Source organism: Megalops cyprinoides, chromosome 8 (genome assembly GCF_013368585.1).
Source record: "Megalops cyprinoides isolate fMegCyp1 chromosome 8, fMegCyp1.pri, whole genome shotgun sequence".
NCBI lineage: Eukaryota > Metazoa > Chordata > Actinopteri > Elopiformes > Megalopidae > Megalops > Megalops cyprinoides.
In genome coordinates, this window is record NC_050590.1 from 16,766,626 (window position 1) to 16,786,648 (window position 20,023).

Consider the following 20,023-nt stretch of genomic DNA (forward strand, 5'->3'; position numbering starts at 1 on the left):
TTATTTCACTCATAATTTATGTGTGGTTAAATTGAATATGACGGTCTCCCTAACACCGCCCTGAATATGCGGGTCTAAGTACGTACCACTGAAATAAGAATGTCCATAGGTTGTTTAAGTGCTCTTCAATGATCATATTGCATAGCAGATCAAATATTTTTACTTACCAGAAACAGTCCTGCACGATAATTTAGTTGTATACCTTTGGATTAAATATACGTTTCCTGACACAAAAAACGACAGGTAATAATACCACGTTAATACCAAGGACAACATCGTTACGTGCAGTGCGTAAACAGTTAAATATGCCACTAGTATGTTGACTGACTAAACGCTTTGGGTAAGGGATTTGAAGCCAGACTTGCCAGTACTTTGAATACTTCCGGTTTGCCTTGCTGAGTGATTACAATTGGTTGGTCGTTGTAATATCCCACAATTCTTACACGAGCTACTTCCTCTTTCCTTTTGGCCATAGCTTACCTGAACGGTACGTGAAAATGGTCCTGTGTAATTTCAATGAAATCTTTCCCAATCCTGTTTTTAATGATGCGACGGGGTATGATACCACCTTAGTATCATAGCTGAGATGAGGTAGTTTCGAAAAAACACATTATTGATGTGGTCATTGAATGGATGAATGTGTTGGAATGGTTTGAAATACTAATGGATTAGATCTCTGTTATGACTGTTAATTCCCACTACGGACCTGTACTGACTAGCTTTGTGTACTGTCTCGAACTTTTTGCTGCCATTAGACAGCACCCTTGTGCTACCAAATGGCTTGCTTAATGGAAGTTAAATAAAGTTTATTCGTTGGCTACCTGACCACTTTTTGCCTGCGTGATACCAATAACTTGGTACCTAACTTGTTAGCTTGCAGTTATTTCCACTTGAAGTCATGAACAACTTTTGAAATGCAAGCACTTGATATCAGACTTGATAAATGGTTGAAGTAGTGGAACACAGCGCAGTTAAAGGTCCGTAGCGATAATCAGCGAGGGTGTTATGTTTGCAACTCCTGCAGTTCCTGGTGGTCATAATGTCACATACCGTGGCAAAGTGAAGGCTGTTAATAACAAGTGTATCTTAAGCCAGTTTAAACGGAAATGTTAAATCTAGACTTCCAGGTTTTGTCGATGGGTAGGTACAGAGCTTTCTTGAAACTCAGGTGTGCTTATACATGATCTTAACTTGTTTTTCTTAGTTTTTGTTTGTCTTTTTAACCATAACAGGGAATTAGGTAACGATGGCTCCTAGTCGGAATGGAATGATCTTGAACCCTCACTTCCATAAAGATTGGCAGAAGAGGGTGCGAACCTGGTTCAATCAGCCAGCCAGGAAGGTCCGCAGGTATGGTAAATCCAGCGTGGTGTAGTGGGTATGGTACTTGCATAGTTTATTTGAACACATTATGGTGATGAACTAGAAAATGTGTGTCGGTACTGATGAATTAAAAAAGGAAATTCAGGTGAAATTCAGTCATCTTGTGACAGTAATGAAATTTTGGCTCGGTGTTTACGTCATTGGTGTTGCGGACTCCTCTCCGGTCCTCTCCCTACAGACGAAAGGCCCGTCAGGCCAAGGCCCGCCGCATTGCACCACGTCCAGTAGCTGGCCCACTGCGACCTGCAGTCAGGTGTCCCACCATCAGGTATCACACCAAGGTGCGCGCTGGACGGGGATTCACCCTGGAGGAGCTAAAGGTATGAGCCATCACAGTGTTCTTTTCAGAGTGATCAAATTAGGACAGCCCGTGAGAGTCCTATTATTAGAAGAAATTCATGAATTAACTGATTAACAATAGGAATAATGTGGAAATTTCAGTTCCTGTCAGGCATCCTGGGGAAGTGTTTGTAACCAGAATGGTGAAGTCTATGTGCTGTTGCACAAGTTATCAAACCAAAATTGCTGCTGTAAACAGGTGTTTAAATGGAAAATTCGTAACATTTGAGCTGTGTAATTTGTGCCCTGTAAAGTAAGCTATGCCGATAAGACTACAGAGCCTGTAAATGACAGAAGCTGCCATGTTTACTTTACAGTAGAATGCGGTTGTGTTAGGGGCATTCTGAAAGATCTGTCAGGTTGAGGGTAAGAGCTCCAGCAGTCAGATGATGACACATTCTCCGGAATCTCTGTACCTCCTTGATGATCTCCCTTGAACCCTTTTGTCTGATGACTGCCTGGTATTGCCTTTGTAGTGTAATTATTGTGGACTAGTTCATCTAGTGCATCTGTCTGTACTTGTGAAAACCTGTCTGCATGCATGTTAATGTTCAGATTTTGATTGTATTGTGGCAATTATGGCATGAGTCATGTGAAGGTCGTTCTGGGGTGACAATTTTCTGTGTTTCTACTGTATCACAGAATTCCAGACATGTGTGGAAAATCAGGTAACCGAACAGAGTATAGATAGAATATTAGGTCAGATAAATACTATTTGGAACCCCATTCCGATTGGTGAAAAGATGTACAATATACACAGGCATACTTATCTCTGAATGTGAAATGGAATGAAAAGCAACAGTTGCTGAAATGAGGTGGTAAAGTAGCAAGTGGGCTTTTGAGACATTGTTTATTTGATGTCAATATGACAGAGTAGAAGACAAATGCTGTTATGACAAGAACTCTTAACTACTCTTTGTTGTAGGCCAATACATTAATTTGTGCATGTCCATTATTTGCATCAAAGGGTGCACACATTTTGTTTCAGGCAGTCAAAAGTTACTCTGCTGTTTTCTGCTCTCAGGTGATGGTTGCCAGTTACTTTGGGGTGAGCTCTCTGCCCCATGGCCTCTTACTGACATTATTTGTCTGGATTGGATTCACTGTCTAGCTGGCTAGCTTGCAGATTAGGCTGTTAATCACAAATATGCATGGAAAGGTGTGTCAGACACTTTGCAAATGATGTTTCGTATAATCAGTAAAACTTGTTAAATTAAATCTCTCCTCTTACTTAAGACTGTGTAGCTTGTTAACCAGCTAACCTTAAATGAATCCATCAATGAGTCCTTTTAAATAATAGACAGGCCCTCAGTGCGTCATGATATTGAAACAATGTACAAAAATTCCATTTAGGTATATGCGGGAATATTGGCATGGATAGAAGACAAAATGACCAAAAGGAACAGTGGGTCACAGCTACCCATTTAATAAGAAAATCATATCCAGTCATCTTGAGACTGTTCAAGAGGAAAAAATTTGGAGTCTTGTAGATTACGCTCCTCAAGGTAAAATATTTCTCAGCAGTCACTGTCCGTAAGGTGGTAGGTAATTGCCTGTAACATTAATAAGGGGATGCTGTGTATATAGGGAGTTTCTTGGCTAGTAACCTACTTGAGTGGAAAAGCAATAATGCTAGTAGTGCTTTCTCTGTTGGAGATTTTATTTAACTAGGCTGCAGATAACCTTGTCAGTTTACATTTTGCATTATTCAACAATTTCCTTGAAAGTAAGCTAATTTAAGGTAGCTAGCTCACCAGCAAGCAAGAAATAAAACAAAATCGCAGTGTGGCGGGGGGGATTCCCTGCCATCTGTCCATTGGGGAGACAATACACTGTAGGCACGCATAAAAGCTAGTTTGCTTGCTTGTCCCTGGTAGTTGCTTGATTAAACTGAAGATGCCAAAAATGAACCTTAAAATACCAGTGCAAAGTAACCAACATGGTAATCTACTTATATTCTAATGACATAGATTCAATAGGAGATGGTAAGATGTGCATGCTAAGGAATTGATTGGTCAGTGGGGCGGGGTCTGAAGGGTGTGAGTTGAGTGATACACAGTGCAGAGGCAGGCAGATTAAAGATGTGTTGCCTAAATGCCAATCACAGTGCTCATGTACTGAATGGCAGCAGTACTACAAATTACAGAGTTGCTAGATTAAACAGTTAAAACAGTTAAAAATTTTGGTCATGGGCTTCATAAGGTTTAATGAATAGTGCATTTTTTAATTAACATTCCGTTTTGGGTCATATTTTGTGGTTTCAGACTGAACAGACTGGCTGCCAAAAGCTCTTCGTTGGTGAAATATGGTTGCTCGTGGGCAATTGTACAAGCTTTAAGCCCTGTGTTAGTCTACCAATTTTTACCCCTAAATCCAGGTTGTGTAAATGTTAGCAAGCAAAGATGCCATTGTCAGGAAACCAGTGGAACATTGGTATTTTAGAAGTGTATAGTTAACTACCTCTAACCTGTTTGTAGGTAAACAAGTTGATTAGCACCATTCCTACTTCATTCATGCCAGTAGCTAAATAGTTGTCTTCTTTTTCTCATTTAAGGCTGCTGGTATCCACAAGAAGGTGGCCCGCACCATTGGCATCTCTGTTGACCCCCGCCGGCGAAACAGATCCACAGAGTCCCTGCAGGCCAACGTGCAGAGGCTGAAGGAGTACCGCTCCAAGCTCATCCTGTTCCCCAGGAAGGCTTCTGCCCCCAGGAAGGGAGACAGCTCTGTGAGTGGCCACACTGGGCTGGGGAAATGAGCCCTTCTGAGTGAGATTGCAGGGCTGGGAAATTCATACAGCTTTGGTGGCTTGACGCACATCTTACATTTTCGTTTTGTAAATGAATGAACGATTGCATGTTCTCAATGTAGGTGTTAAATGGTTCAAATGGCAGTTTTTACATTGTGGACATTAATGTTTGATGTTGACTGATTACGTAATGGAATAGATGTAATGTATATACTGTGTTCCTCTCCATAGCACATTCACTGATTTAGAAAGTAAGAAACAATTTGCAGTCATGTGATGACAATTTCTCCGGAATCTCTGCACGCCATTGATGACTTCCGTTGAACCCCTTTCCAGCTGATGACTGCATAGTCTCCCTGCTTATAGCAAAAAGCTTAGTAGAGTGGGAATGAGTGTTCTGCATGGTCAGTTGTTCCCACTGTGACCTCCCTTCACCTCTCTCCTCTCCAGGCTGAGGAACTGAAGATGGCAACACAGCTGTCAGGCCCTGTCATGCCCATCAAGAATGTAAGTACCACTGATTTCTTACTGAATCCAAAAGATGGCCAGTGTAGAAAGGACAGTTTGGGGTTTTAAACAGTGTTTCCACTGGCTGTGTTCCTGTATTATGCAGGAGGTGGGTACTCCTAGGCACTGTTCACACATGGCTCTACAGCAGCATACTTCAGTCTGTGCAGTTTTTTTTTTTTTCCCCACACGCACATATGCAGCTGTAGCCAGAATACTAGCCATGCGTACCAGGAAAAGAACTCTCATTTTAGACAGCTATGAGAGTTATGGTAATACTAAAGCCATGTTGAATAGCGTGTTCTGCGGTGTCATTGTGAAGAGAAAGACCTTTATCTTCTTGTAGTATTTTTATTCATTCTTTTCAATCATTTTACCCTAATCTGTCTGGTCAAATCACCATGGCTTTATCCCTCAAATAAAATGACATGGTTTAAATGATTGATTGATTTTTGGTTAGCTGTTAAGCTCATTTTATATCACTTAAAGCCTAACTAGTTAACTGTGAGTAGTGAGCAGGGCTTGCTGGGCACGCATGTCCATTGGCATCAGTCTGTTACCATAGCTTTTAGTAGGCATGATGCACACCTGACTGTAGTGTCTGCCCACTAATTGAACCCCTTGTTCACAAAAGCGGAAGTAAAATTGCCCTGCTCACCCTCCCCACTCCCCCGCCACTTTAGTCTTCCTACAGCTAGTTTACCGTGTTCTGTATACCTACTATACATACAGCTACTACTTACAAATATTTAAACATTAATATTACAATAAAATTATTATTTACTGTAAATTAACATTAAACATACATACATCCAAACACACTAAAGCATTAAAAATAAATATTTTCCTGCAAGATACTATTTACATGTCTGGACAGTGATTGAGAGATTAAGCTATGTTCTTATGATTTCAAGCTAATTTACATATCTGCATAAAGAAGCCTATTTACCTTCAGTCACTTAGTCAGTTGCAATAGCCATATTTTCAGTGGTTTGCCTACATCCAATGTACTTGTTAGGCTGATGTTACACAAAGCAGCTAGTCACATACACTAGTTGCATGTGACATTGCACACAACTTTACTGTCATACAAAGCAATTCACAAGAAATTCAAACATAATCTGAAGCACATTCGACGTAAGTCAATGTTGTACGTAATTTCATTCCTTATATTCTGATTATATTATTGCATTGATTTTTTTTTTTCCAAATAAAATAGCTGTGGAAAAATTGTATTTGCCTATATTGACCTAGCTACTGTTAATTTCAAACCCATTCTAGCTAACTTAAAGATCACTCATACAGGAAGATGACTGGTTTCTTTGTTACCTAGCTTGCTAATACAATTTAACATAGGAGTTTAATGTAAGCATTTCATTAACCGCTTGTAGAAATGTTCGTAAAGCTCAATGAGAACGATTTCTTTCCAGGTCCATTCAGTGTAGTTTTTCCTTTCTCAGTGTGTCAGCAGCTGAATATGAATAACATCTAGAACTAGATGGGCTATTGTCTGCATGAAATCTCTTGCTTGTTAGTGTGTTTGGAATGAATTATTACTATTTATACAGCTGGATATTTACTGAGGCAATTGTGGGTTAAGTACCTTGCCCAGTGGTACAGCAGCATTGCTCCAGTGGAGAATCGAACCAGCAACCTTTCAGTTACAAGTCCTGCTCCTTAACCACTAGGCTGCACTGCCGTCCCATCACATTACATAATGCAATAAAGGTACAGCCTTGTTGCAAGCAATGAAATATGCATGCAAGTTGCTTTGGGAAACCTCAGCCGAAAGCATCCAAGCAGGACTGATGCAGTCCTTTCTCTCACTTGTAACCAGACTGTGTGTAAACTTAAGAGCAAAAAAGGGAGCTTACAGCAATAGTTACCCCATTCCCAGTTCTTTGTGATTGAGGCCTTGGTGACCAGACTTCAGGCATATACAGTGTAGACTTGCTTTTCATACTCTAGCATGACCAGTAGGTGTTTGCCTAATCCATGGCCTGTTTGTGTTACCCCATCAGCTTATCACTGCTTGCCTCTTTCGCAGGTGCACAAGAAGGAGAAGGCTCGCGTGATCTCGGAGGATGAGAAGAACTTCAAGGCGTTCGCCAGCCTGCGCATGGCTCGTGCCAATGCCCGTCTCTTTGGCATCCGCGCCAAGAGGGCCAAGGAGGCCGCAGAGCAGGATGTAGAGAAGAAGAAGTGAAAACCGTTTGTATGGAACTTTAGAAAATAAAGACATCGCTACAAATTTTGTTTGTGATGTCCCTCATTTTTCTTTGATTGATTACTCCCTTATCTATCAGGGAACTGGAAAAGCACAGGAAAAATGTAGCTGTGCAAACGCATTTCCTTGGTGGTGTTATAGTTTTGAGTCGCCACAGCAATTTTTGAGCCAAGTGATGCTCACCAGCTGTGGTGGCAGAAATTTTCATGTTTGGGCTATAGTAGCAGCTAGTGCATATAGCACAGTAAATGTTGGGACTTGTGTTGCTGTACCTGAGAGATGATGTTCACATGGGAAGACTGTATCCCAGTTAGAAGTCGATGTATTTCACCATATAAATGTTTACATGTAATCTATGATCAGTTTTCTTGTTAAATCAACTGAGGTGCTTTAGGTATTTTAATCTTAATATTTTTAAGCAGTTTTATTTTAATGGCAATTTGTCAGCTGTAATCCCCTTATGGCTGTGCATATAGACGTAGGTAATTCTGGAATTTTCCTGGGCGACAAGTTTGTTGATCAGGACGTGTAGTTGAGCATTCATTCTTCCATTGTTGGAGTGGTGAATTGAAAATGATTCAGCTTTTTTGGGCTGGTGGGGAATGAAAGCCATTTTCTCATTGAAGTTTTAAACTTCATTAAAAGTGGTTGAACAGATGAATATTCTCTTGCTCACCAGCTGATGGCAGTAGCAGCAAGATTTTATTGCAAGGGAAGCTTGCCTGATGTATGTGTTATAGGTGGGTGTTGTGGAGATTTCAGTATGTTTGTGCAAATGTGTATGGGGTTAGAGGTGAATTCCTTATTGATGGCAGAATGGCGTTTCTACATGCAGTTGTCAGGGGAGTCAGCTGCGTACATGTCTTCAGTATTAAATGAAGCCTGTGATTGATTGGAAATGAGTGTTGGGAATATTGCTCCCCCAGGCATCTGGTCCACACCACAGATGTTTGTTTATCATGATTATATAAGGAGGAAAGGTTAACAGTAATTCTGACCATTCTGTTTGTGTCTTAGTTTTGGCAAATGGGCGTTGTCAGGCACCAACCTGGCAGCTAAGAACGTACTTGAGTCATGAATGGTAGGCCAGTTTTCTCTGCTCGTATATTTAAAAACGCTGGATCTGTATAGAGAATATATTTGCGGTTTTGATACTAATGAATTTACGATGCATAGTAATATGTTTGGAGATATATTTGTGTGCCATTTGCAACAGCTCTACAGTTTGTTCTGTTAAATAAGTTTCTAGCTTTGATTTAGTGACCAAGCGTGTGTGTGGCATGAGTGTCCCATGCTAGTGTACCTCCAGAAGATGTTTTTACACCAGTTGTAGGACTTGGATTTATAAAGTTAGGCTACAGAAAGTTACAGAAAGTTAGCTCGAAGTCCGATCGAAGCCAAAGGCCACATTTTAAGTGCTACTGTTAAGAGGACAGCAAGTTGTGCTTAAAGAGGAATCATTGGCAGTGCATGTCAGATAGTAAGATCACCTTTGAAGACCTTGGCAGAATTGAAAGCCGGCAACGATCGGACCCATTCTCATTTTTCTTTCTGACATTTTGTATCTAACTGCTCCTTTTTTAGAAATGTCGGTGACAGTGTGAATTTTACTGCAGTAAATGGTGCACAACCTTCAAAATCAATCACAATTTGTATAACCCATTCGTACAAGTGCATTCTCTCACAACTTTGGACAGAAAACATATTCCGGGGTGAATTAAGAAATTGGAAAAAACTAGCCAGTTGGAGGAAAAAAAACAGTTTTAGCCCAGGAAAAGGTGGTCAAAAAACACTCCTGGAAAATGAGGACTGGACGAATATTGTATTTACTATATATATAATATATTCATTGTCATTTTACACCATAATGTTAGGTGACTGGAGGGATGGCAGTCAGTGGGCTTTGGTGGGCAGTAAGCGGGACAAGGGTGTCAGGAATTTTTCATACTAACAATGGCCTGGGCTTCCAATCCAGTGATACAAGGTAGTACAATGATGTAGGCACAGGTGCGTTTGGTTAAATGGGTGCTCCTCACCCTTGACTGTAGTCATTAGAGGTTACAATAAAAGATGTTTCATCAGCTTGAGGTGTTAATAGTTTTACATTTTCCTATTGTAAGTGATGTCACTTTTACGGTATGATTGTTCTGAGTCATGCCTTTCCATTCAGACACATTGTTGGTGGATGCTTGTAAAGAGGACAGTAGGAGTATTATGCAAACATCTCCACACTCCTCTGTATTGTCTATTTGTGGTATATCCCTGGTGGGTCAGAGATCATTGGGCTCAAACATTCTGAATCAGCTAAAAAAAATAAAAATAGACAAGTGAGTTCATACACGCCATAGACCTCTTATACTGTATGTGACATGCCTGCAGTCTTACATAGACTCTGGAAGGCTGAAAGTATGGTTGACCTGCTAGCTTTGCCCTTTATCTCCCAGTTGACATCATTTGGAGGAGGCTGATTCTTAACTGCTAGAGGCAAGGTAATAGGTTGCAGAGGGGTTACAGAGCAGGAGAAAAGGACATGTGAGGCTGTGTGGTTTGTTTAATGAACAACAGGGAAATTAGGTATTTATGTTGATTTAAGAAAGACTGATTTCATAACATTATTAGCAAGGCTGAACTACTAGAGCCACTGTGACCAACAGAGGAGGTGCCATGTTCAACAAGGTTGCAGTATCAACACCTGATCATTCAGAAATCAATGTCGCCAAGACTAGCTTAAAACAGGAGAACTAGACTAAGAGTGAATGAAAGACTGCTGTCCCAAGCATCGTGCAGAACCTGCTGCTCATCAGATATAACACGTTGTTTTGATATTTTTTCTGTCTGAATGACTAAAAGTCTGGTCATTGTACACTTGTTACATATTGGAAAATCACATGCAAAGTGTCAGTCACTATTGCCAAAGTAAACTGTAATATTAAAATTTAATTAATAGAATACTGCAAATTATTTGGCCACATGTGAAAGGGTCTTTGTTTCATTATTTTGTTATAATCTACTACTAGGAATTATGTCATTCTGTATGGCTTGGATTTTGAGCCTACAGCTTTCCTACTTTGTCCCTGCAATGATATACCCACTTTTTACTCTGGTATCTCCTTGTGTCAGGCCCTACATATGTTGCTGAAATCAGGCTACTTGTGCGTGTTTTCCACATCAGAATTTGTGTCAAATAATACATGCATGAACATGGGAATAAAATTACCCAATAGGCTTTTTTTAAACCTCCAGTTCACAACGATAGATGACAGATGGCTGTGATCCTGGGATATAGCAGGATGGCACTCAAGTGGAAATCCCAGAGCAGTCACCCGCGTTCACTCCAAATTCCCATGGAGGGAGGGACACAGGTGGTGCAAACAGGAAAAAAGCTGGGATTTATGGGAAGTGAGAGAGAGAAAAAAACTGTGGCTTTGAAACACAGTGATTCAATTGAATTGAATGTGGTGGACAAGTGGCACATGAAGATCAGTCCTTTGATAAATCTTACTGTAGATTTGAATCTGTGATCCACAATGATAAGATACTTAGCTAATTCGCAATTGATTAGGGTTCTGAAATTAGCAAACGATTTGAGTGCATAGCACTTTTTGATGGAAAGGTGAATTGTTATCCTAAAACAAGATTTAAAATGTGTACAGTTTAATGATAGTTTCTATCAGAATTTTTTATGATGAAGAATTAATGCAACCTCATGTAAAATATAATAAAGATGTAACCATGTAACCTTACCACAGACTACAGACTGAATGTAATGAGTGAACTATAAAGAAATCATAAATTCTGATGTGGAAAGCATGCAAAGTACCCAGATTAAAAAACTTCGTAATTCAGCTCAGTTGAGTTCAAAATTAAATATGTAGAACAATTTCAGGGTACCTGCAGGTGTTTGGGGGGTAGTGAAAGAATAGAAAATGTACTAAACTATTTGCATGTACAGAGTAAGAGAATAAAAATGTGCCATTTGGTATGGAAAAGTTAGAACAGCAGCTATATTTATTGAAAACTAACACAGCTGGTTCAGACAACCTGTATACAACATGAAAAAATACCTCTGAATTTCAATGGAGCATAAAGAATCTATATTATTTCATGTTTGCTGGCTGGATTTAAAGGATCTGGTTATGGGTTGGAAATGGAGTTGCAATAATGTGAACTACAGAAGCATGAGGAACTGGAAGGTGTTCCCCATGGACCTAACTATAAGTGAAGTCTACATGCTTCCCAGCAGATGCACAATGCCTGGCTCGAGATGATAAAAATAGAATACATTTATTCTGGGTGAAATGGTGAAAGGGAGATATCTTACAGGCATTATTTAATTGCCAGTAGCTGTACGATCTGGTTTTCAGCATCCTTATCATCCTACTATTTTAAATGTATACACGTCTATATATACAGATAAAGAGATAGATAGATAGATAGATAGATAGATGGATGATGTCTCCATCAAGGCTTGTCTTTATTTTTCCTTTACAGCAAGATGAGACAGATAGGGGCATGGCATTCTCTTCCTGTCTCATGAGCTGGTGCCTGTGAAATGCTATGGCTCCCTTGCATGGAAGCAGCAGTGATGGATTGCACAGCTGGTCAGAATAGCTATAACAAGTTTTATATTTCTGCTCTTTGGGTACCCCTGTGTATTCTTGACTGCCTTAAAAACATTAATAAAAAGCTCTTAATTTATTTCATTTGAAAACTACTCATTTAAGTAATACCTATATATACTTACCATCGTTTAGCCATCATAAGTTAATATATTGTTCTTTGTATAAAAACTGTATAGTTGGCAGTGGTTTATGTGGTAATAAAATGATGAAGGTCAAAATATTCCCGCATACCAATTTCTGTTACTTTGTGCTTTATCCAATTAATTTAACTCAATAACATGAAACCATAAGAGATGTGTCTGTGTAATTCAGTGCTGATACTTTCTTGGTACAGGAGTTGACATGGATCAACGAATTTAGTCACATACTTATTTTAGTAATTCAATCAAAAATGCACGTGCACCAATACAGTATGTGATTTACATAATCTCAGCATTATATCATCTCTGGTTGTATCTATATGCTCTATACCACAAATCTGTTGTTGGGCTGAAATGGGTGCAGAGGAACGAATACAGTCCTCTGCATGTATTTATGAGGAAGTCATTGTGAAGTGCTCCATATCAAAACTTACTGTTCACTTTGAAGTCCACCTAAACCAGAGTGCCATCATTAATCGCAATATTGTAACGGAAGATGTCCCAGACATTTCCATGAAAATTCTAGTTTTTATGAAAACTTCTCCATCTTTGACGGCTGTTTTTATTTGTTTAAAGCATGCTTTATATTTTGTTAGTATCAGTACGCAGGCCTAATTTGAGGTGCTCCATCCATTTGATTCAAGAGACAGTGGAGTGATGTGTCCTAATTACCATCCCACACAGTGTCCAATGCTGTATGACCAGTACATGTGATGCACTAGTGATGGATTGCAGTTAAACATCAAACTGCCTCTGATTAATTACAGGTGATGATAGCACAGCAGGAGATTTTCATTGAGCTGCTTCTCTAACACCTGGAGCGGTGTCTACCTGCAGCAGTTTTTGGATCACAGATATTACTGTGGCCCTGACAACCCCAGGGCTGTCTGTGCAACAGTGAGCTCCACATGGGACACTTTTAATGCTGGGTTCTCAACAAGTGGGAGGTAGAGGGGGAAATGGTGTTTGGGAGCTAGGTGTTGATTGGAGCTATAAGCATTTGAACGTGGAGCCTGAGAATGTATCCGTGTGTGTGTGTGAGGCAGGGAGCAGGGATTAATGAACTCATAAACTGTAATTTTGATTTCTGAGCAAAACATGCTCTTGGGAGTCAGTGACGCCCTCATTTCTTCCCATCACTCAAATTCTGTCACACTAACAGCAGTGGTAGCAATAGATCACAATTCAATCTGTTCCACATTTGAGTTCACACAGAATACTTGTAGTAAGACCTGGAGACTAAATATGTGATTTTCCCTGAATTGGTTCCTTTTTTAGTGGTCATTCAGCTCCCGCTTTATTTATTAAGTGTCAGGAGCCGTGCTGACAGTATCTGCAATACATCATTAAGTAGTCAGCAGCATTGATGTCTGGCAGCTCTAGTACTTATGGAAAGGTATTTTGTCACAGAAGAACTAGGTGGCCAAAATACTTCGTCAAATGGACCACTGGCTGAGATAAAATGTGTGAAACCAACATATGGTTGGATTCAGCAGGACTGCCATGATCTACCACTGATGTGAGTAGTGTGATGCAAACACTATAAGAGTAATGTTCCTCTAGAATAAATTGATCACCATGTGTGATGTGTTAGGTCAACTGTAGATTTTTTTTTTGCCTATCTGAATTTTACACTCTTTCCCCTTTTTTTAAATTTTGTTTGACATCCCAGATTATTATAGAAGCCCACCCAGGTACAGACCTGAAGTCCAACATTTGTGGATTTGTGTCCAATGCAGAATACACTTTCATCAGCAGAAAGTAATTCAAACTCCCAACACATTTTTTATACATACAATAGGTAAGCAGGACAGCACAGTATGTATCAGAATTGAAGACAATCAGCCAATGGTCCTACTATCTAGACCTTTTATTATTAAACTAAATTTAACTAAAGCCTGATTAGAATGTCAATAATTTCAGAAATACATACTTTAGAGATATCACAACTGGTTTTAAAACATATAGGTTTTTCCAGTGAACAATGTACTTTATGCATAGACAGGTTAATATACCATTTCTGAGAACAGACTTCAAATTGTGCAGATACTGCTGTATACCCTATTTGCAATCCTCACTTTAAACAGAGTCTGTTGGTAGTTTTTTGGCAGTGTACCCAGGGTTAGTGGAAGTCAAATATCAGTAATTATTTTCAAATGTTCAGAACCAAATGCAGCTCACTTGTTGAGAATGAAAAGTGCATGGGAGAAAGTGTAATCCAAGGTTAGGCACAATGCAGATTCATGATATAATGAGGTATCTGGCACTAGCAGAAGATGGGAAAAGTTATGATATCATGATATTGTTAAAACCACTCATTAGAAAATACGTCTTTAAATGAACTGAGTTTAATTAAAACCCTTGGGTACAATGCTATACTCATTAACAGCAAGCACAACTGCTAAGTTATTTGAAGAAATTCTTAGGCTCCCTTTCCTTTGGCAAGACCCCACTGAATTTAACAACTGCTAGGAAGGCAATTAGTAAGACTCTGCTCATCTTTGAGGAGATAATGGGTTCTGCCATAAGAGGTTATACAATAGGCGGAATTATAACAAATCAGTTAGAGTGGCTCCATAAAACACTAAAGCCCAGGAAAGTGGTTTGTTGTACATACCATCACTTATTTCGAAGCTTCCGATTTGGTTCATGCTTGGCTTAATAAGAAAAATTTTTTTTCCATTTCAAATGCTTAATTAAAGGTCATGAAAGTGATTTGTTGTCCATATCATTGCTTTAAAATACATTTTAGAGGGTTCTGACATGGATTCTTTAACACTTATTAGCTTTTACTTTTCAATGTGAAATTGAACCATTAAAGTTAGACATACCTGTCAAATGATACTTACAAGGAAAACTTCTTATAAGTACTGTTTTCTAGAGAACCACAATTGCCCTTAAAAACACTTTAGGTATTGCTAGGCATTACATAATGCCTACAAATTACATGAGTAGAAAGTACGGTTAACTTTAAGAGCATTTTTTCTCGTCGTTTTAGGTAGTTATGATACTGCGCGTACGGCGAAGGCCGAACAAACGAGGTATCTTATAAATGTCCGTCTCAGTGTCTCACCCCAGCGGATAACAGCGGAATAGCGCTTGTATTGACAGCAGTAAAATATTCCTCTTTCTGTATCACAAACTCCTCCCTTCCGCCTTGCTACCCTGAGTTTGTGGAGGAAAGGTTTAAATAGCAAGTGCACGTTCTTGGGAATACAGCAGGTAAGAAATATTCTTTATTAAGGTGAGCATAGACAATTGTGAACGTATAACTTGGCTCTGTATTAAATTCTGATTTACATAATTCATTTAAAATTCCGAAGTATTTTACAAAAAATAATAATAATAATAATAATAGCCTTCCATTTCCAGGTATCGCATAGTGAGGTGCAAGGTGTTGTGTGACTTGTTGTTATGGCATGTTTTGTAGCGCTCAAAGATGATTAAATTATTATACTTAAGTTTGATTTTCGTCACGAGAAGTGTATACATGCATCTTCCTCCATGTTCAGTTATTGCACGTTGTTATGTATATTATGTCTATGTGTTAAACTATGAACCAAGAGGGTCCAAAGTTTGAACTAAAACCTACTAAGTGGCAGTCTTAATACGGTGCGTGATTTTATGTTTTTGGGTATGAGGGTGAAGATCTTATAAATGGTGGGAACTCAAGTCCTACAGAGTTAGTCCTGGAGTTTTGTCGTTGTTCATGAATCGCTAATAATGTTGATGCAACGCGTAAAATGTATGTTATTGACATGCGAAGCATTTATAGGCATCCATGAATTAAATCTGACTTTGTTAGCTGAACATTTGGCCACGCATTTCCAATCTTTTCAATATCTGAATTGCAGTTTGAAAATAAATGATCTACATCTACGTTCTGTTCCATGCTACAACTATTTCAACGATACCTCATACTATACAGTGATTTCCCCTCACGTCCGCCCTAAATTAACGCGGATTAATTAGAACACGATTTTGACTGGTATCACATCCCCGGTGTATCCGGGAGATCTCCCGGAATCTTTTCCATGCACTCTATCGAATGAGCGTGTAGCCTATAAGACCACACTCCTATCGGTTAGACAATACGGTACAGAACACATTTTAAGCGAATGTAACTAGTATTTTGTGAGGAAGTTTGGACCGGTTTTCGAGGAGGGTGTAAAAATGAATTCACAAATGCAAATTCCTACTTTGCCACATTCGGATCTGTTTTTTTAAAAAAATCTGCTTTATGTGATAATGTTACCCGCTCAGTTATTTTCGATGAGCCTTTACAATGGGAGGATTCAAAATTGAGCCATTCTCGCGATTTTGGTTAGGATAACTGCCTTGCATACCAATAACTATACTGCAACCGCATTTTAACGGTGATATACATATCCTGGTGTAGTTTTGAAGTGATCAATGTTAACAGGAGCTGTCCGTCGGCGATGGTGCTGACAGCAACAACAACTCACGTGAATTCATTTTAGACATTGTAGTAACTGGGAAAACACTGGTATCGTTTGAAAACATAAACTGCCTTATTGTGAATTTAATTTTACCTGTGGATATATTAAAATCTGCCTGCTAACATCAATATCAATTTCCACAGAATGACATCTAAGCAGTGAGCAGAAGTCATTTTGCACTAAATAGTTGAGAAACTGAATAGCTTTTAAGATTTAACAGGTCTGATTCAAGATCTAGTGTAATATGGGTCACCACATCATGAAAACACTGAAATGCCCGATTAAAACTACATAATGTAGAGCACTAATAGCTAAATATCCAGTGAAATGATACCTGATAAAACCCGAACACAGAGCATCTTTAGACCAAGTAGCTATTACTGAATTAATTCTAACACAATATTGGAAACATTCAATATAATGGGTTACTAAAATAAAGGATGGTGGAATCTTGTCTTAGAAAATCACTTATCAACAGCCTTTCAAATTCAGGAAGCTTTCAAAGTAGTCATGTTGTCAAACATGTCATAGTTATCAAGCTAGTTCAAGATTCTGCTTTTTTGCGATTAGCCTCTGTGTACATCAGAAGACTGTCAAGTGTGGATTCGTTGAAAGGGTAGATCATTACGTTTGAACTTCAGATATGAATTTCAATGTATACTCACTTGTCAGACTGAATAGCTATATGTTTAGCTTGTGGAAACAAAATCCCTCACACAAATAAGGGAAACTATGGTGAAACCTTTAGGCAAAGCAAAATCTGCACAAAATCATCAAAGATGGGTCTGTGCTACCAACATCAAACAGTATCTGCTTCTGCATTAGGTTTAGTCATATATATTTTTGTATCAACTAAGAGCAATTCTAGAATCCTTCAGGAACACTGATTAGCATTACAGTTTTCACTTGTACTTGTACTGATTATGTTAAATGTACTTAAAATTCAAACATTGTGATTTGGCTGAGGTCAGCTATGCAGTTGTGTTTGTTGACTTCTGTATTTTAACCAGAAGTTATTATTGATTTACTAATACAATGTTTCTTTTTTGTTATTTTGGTAGGCTGATTTGAATGGGTCGACTCTAAGCAATCAGCCATCTCCAGATTGGCGGGGGAACATTATATATCAGAAGATTTACGGACAGCAATTCATCTGACAACTTGAATGCTTATCTCTGAAAACAAAACAAAACAAATCAATAAATAAAACAAAACAAAACATGTCCAACATTGGCTAGTGCTTTGGAATCTAGGCTTGAGCCATCTGCTATCTGCTGCCTTTAAATAATCAAATAAGTATTTGTGCACAAATTCAGTCTTTTCAGTGTGAAACAATCTGAAATTACTGTCCACCAGTGTTTGAAAGAAGGCGTTGCTCTGGCCAGTGAGCAGTGATACATTCTACAGTTTACATATCCTTGAGCAAGGATCTAAGACGGTTGTAAAACATTTGTCCCAGGATTTTCCTTGATTCAAGGTTATAATTTAGGATTAGCAGTGTGAGACATTTCCTGCGGCCCAGGGCAGAGATCTAGTAACTGTTCTTGAAGAACACTTTAGCTCTGGACCTTGAAAGTAGGTCTTATACAATGGAGATGTCCACCTCTCCTATATCTGAAGCCAGGATGAATGAGATCCAGGACTTGATGTCACCTGCAGCCGCCCTCAGCGTGGTCCCCGCTGCGTGTGTGACCAAAGTGGAGCTTCGGGTCTCCTGTAAGGCTTTGCTGGACCGTGACACATTGAACAAGTCTGACCCCTGTGTCATCCTCATGGTGCAAGTGCAGGGGCAGTGGACTGAGGTGAGTGTCCTACCCACTGCTTTGCTGCTCTTATAGTAATACAGGTCAGTAAGAAATGAGTGGTTCAGATGGAGAGAAAAAAACAGCATTTGACTCACTATATCTGGATTTTCAATACATTACAATACGTTATTGTTATTTAGCAGATGCTCATATCCAGAGTGACTTACATAGGTTACAGTTTTTACATGTTATCCATTAATACAGCCGGATATTTACTGAAGCAATTTTGGGTTAAGGACCTTGCCTGAGGGTATAGCAGTAGTGCCTTTGTGAGGAAATTGAACCAGCAACCTTTTGGTTGCAAGACCTGCTTCTTACCACTATGCTACACTGCTGCCCATTTTCAGTTGGAAATGCATGTTTGGTTGAACATATCAATGTTATATTGAAACTGTGTAGTGAAGAGATGTAGCTGAGATGAACAAGAGAGCTTTGATTCACTGAAAGGAATTAAGGTTGTCAGGCAGAGAGAACCTCTCTTAAATTTTTCCTTTAAAGCAAAATTACACTTCTGTTTTTCAAATAAATATGCAGAACAACCAATAACAGCTTCAAGGCTTGACTGAAATTCAAGGAAAAATCTGGCCATGTTACAGCCTCAGAGTGGGGACTGCTATCTTAATCCTGCCTCCATTATCTCAACAGCTGTGCTCTGCATCAGATCAGAGAGAGGAGACTAGAGCAAGGAGAAGTAGCTCTTGAAGGTTTGGAGAAATGGTTGCTGTCTGACTTTTTTTAAAAAAATGGATTATGCAGTATACAAAATAGAAAATGAAATTATGATATTCTGACTTAAAAATCATTTGTTGATTGCTTGGGAAATACCAGGTACTTTGGTTTCATACACCCTTGTTTTCATTTCACCAGTAACCTGTCTCAATTATAAACCAGCTCAGGCAGAGAAGGGTGTAGATATGTTTGTAGCAACGATTTTGACTGTGAGGGACTGAAATGTAAGAAAACCTCCTGGAGGATGATGTAATAGTGACAGTTTATCCCACCAAAATACATTTACAACAGGTGTAGATGTAAGCTTGGAATTGGAAAGGACTGTTGCTGGTGTTGCCTTCAGGATTTTACCAGGCTCCAGGATGACAAACAGAGGGATAGCATATACGTTATGTATATATGTAGCATACTATCCAAGAAGCGCAAGAGCATTAATGTTGGACAATTATGCACCAATATTCTCCTCTAAGCAAGGCAATAATAATAATGCAGGAAAAAAAACCTAAGTTAACTTTAAATCTAAGCTAAATTTGGATACATTTGCTAAAACATAGCTAAAACATAGCAATTATCTTTATGCGACAAGAATGCTACAGTTGTGTATAGCTGTGTGGAATACATTTGTTGTATAAAACAGAAAAGAAACAGTGAAAAACATTTAAGAAAATTTGCTTTGGTTAGGCATAAATACAGCAATTACTGACACTGAGAAAGAAAGGAACAAGTATCTGAAAAGGCATTGAGTAGAGCATGCAGGTTTTTACAACATGAAAACCCATGTGTAACAGGAGTTGAGCTGGCCTTTTCAGAATGTTGATGTAGCATCTGATGAATATGAGGACAAAATGCATGTGTTACCCTTTAGAATGAACCCCTGAGTGCTCATTTTGTTCCATTTCTATGCATAGTGATACAACAGACACCATATAGTAGGCAATGAAGGCTGAGGAAGGTGGTTTGCAATTTCAAAGAAAGTGACCCTATTTTTTGAACAGTTGTTACGGTGGTGATTGAAGGTGCAGGTTGTTACAGAATTGAGGTACTTTAAAGGAAATAATGGCC

At 39.0% G+C, this 20,023-nt stretch overlaps 2 protein-coding genes and 2 non-coding genes across 4 annotated transcripts in view; all 4 read left to right on the plus strand.

Moving 5' to 3' along the window:
- Positions 1–434: 434 nt before the first annotated feature.
- Positions 435–7,229, plus strand: LOC118782033 (60S ribosomal protein L13). Its single transcript, XM_036535249.1, has 6 exons — positions 435–487; positions 1,233–1,350; positions 1,562–1,703; positions 4,277–4,450; positions 4,922–4,978; positions 7,026–7,229. Exons 2-6 carry the CDS (start codon positions 1,247–1,249, stop codon positions 7,182–7,184), a joined length of 636 nt encoding a protein of 211 aa, XP_036391142.1. The 5' UTR covers positions 435–487; positions 1,233–1,246; the 3' UTR covers positions 7,185–7,229.
- On the plus strand, positions 2,110–2,191 carry LOC118782511. Its single transcript, XR_005005153.1, has one exon. It is a non-coding gene; the product is annotated as a small nucleolar RNA MBII-202 (small nucleolar RNA).
- LOC118782512 lies at positions 4,746–4,829 on the plus strand. Its single transcript, XR_005005154.1, has one exon. It is a non-coding gene; the product is annotated as a small nucleolar RNA MBII-202 (small nucleolar RNA).
- A 7,901-nt stretch (positions 7,230–15,130) lies between the features above and the next one.
- The window catches only part of LOC118781849 (copine-7-like), a 41,317-nt gene continuing 36,424 nt past the window's right edge, over positions 15,131–20,023 (plus strand). The window contains exons 1-2 of the mRNA XM_036534966.1: positions 15,131–15,189; positions 17,489–18,229. Coding sequence (XP_036390859.1) covers positions 18,017–18,229 — 213 coding nt within the window. The 5' untranslated portion in view covers positions 15,131–15,189; positions 17,489–18,016. The remainder of the gene's footprint in view (positions 15,190–17,488; positions 18,230–20,023) is intronic.

Bases quoted from the DNA above. Each gene is read 5' to 3' on its own strand.
- LOC118782033 (XM_036535249.1), top strand. From the start codon at position 1,247: ATGGCTCCTAGTCGGAATGGAATGATCTTGAACCCTCACTTCCATAAA. The intron at 1,704-4,276 runs GTATGAGCCATC...TTCTCATTTAAG, and splicing joins TCACCCTGGAGGAGCTAAAG to GCTGCTGGTATCCACAAGAA. The intron at 4,979-7,025 runs GTAAGTACCACT...CCTCTTTCGCAG, and splicing joins CTGTCATGCCCATCAAGAAT to GTGCACAAGAAGGAGAAGGC.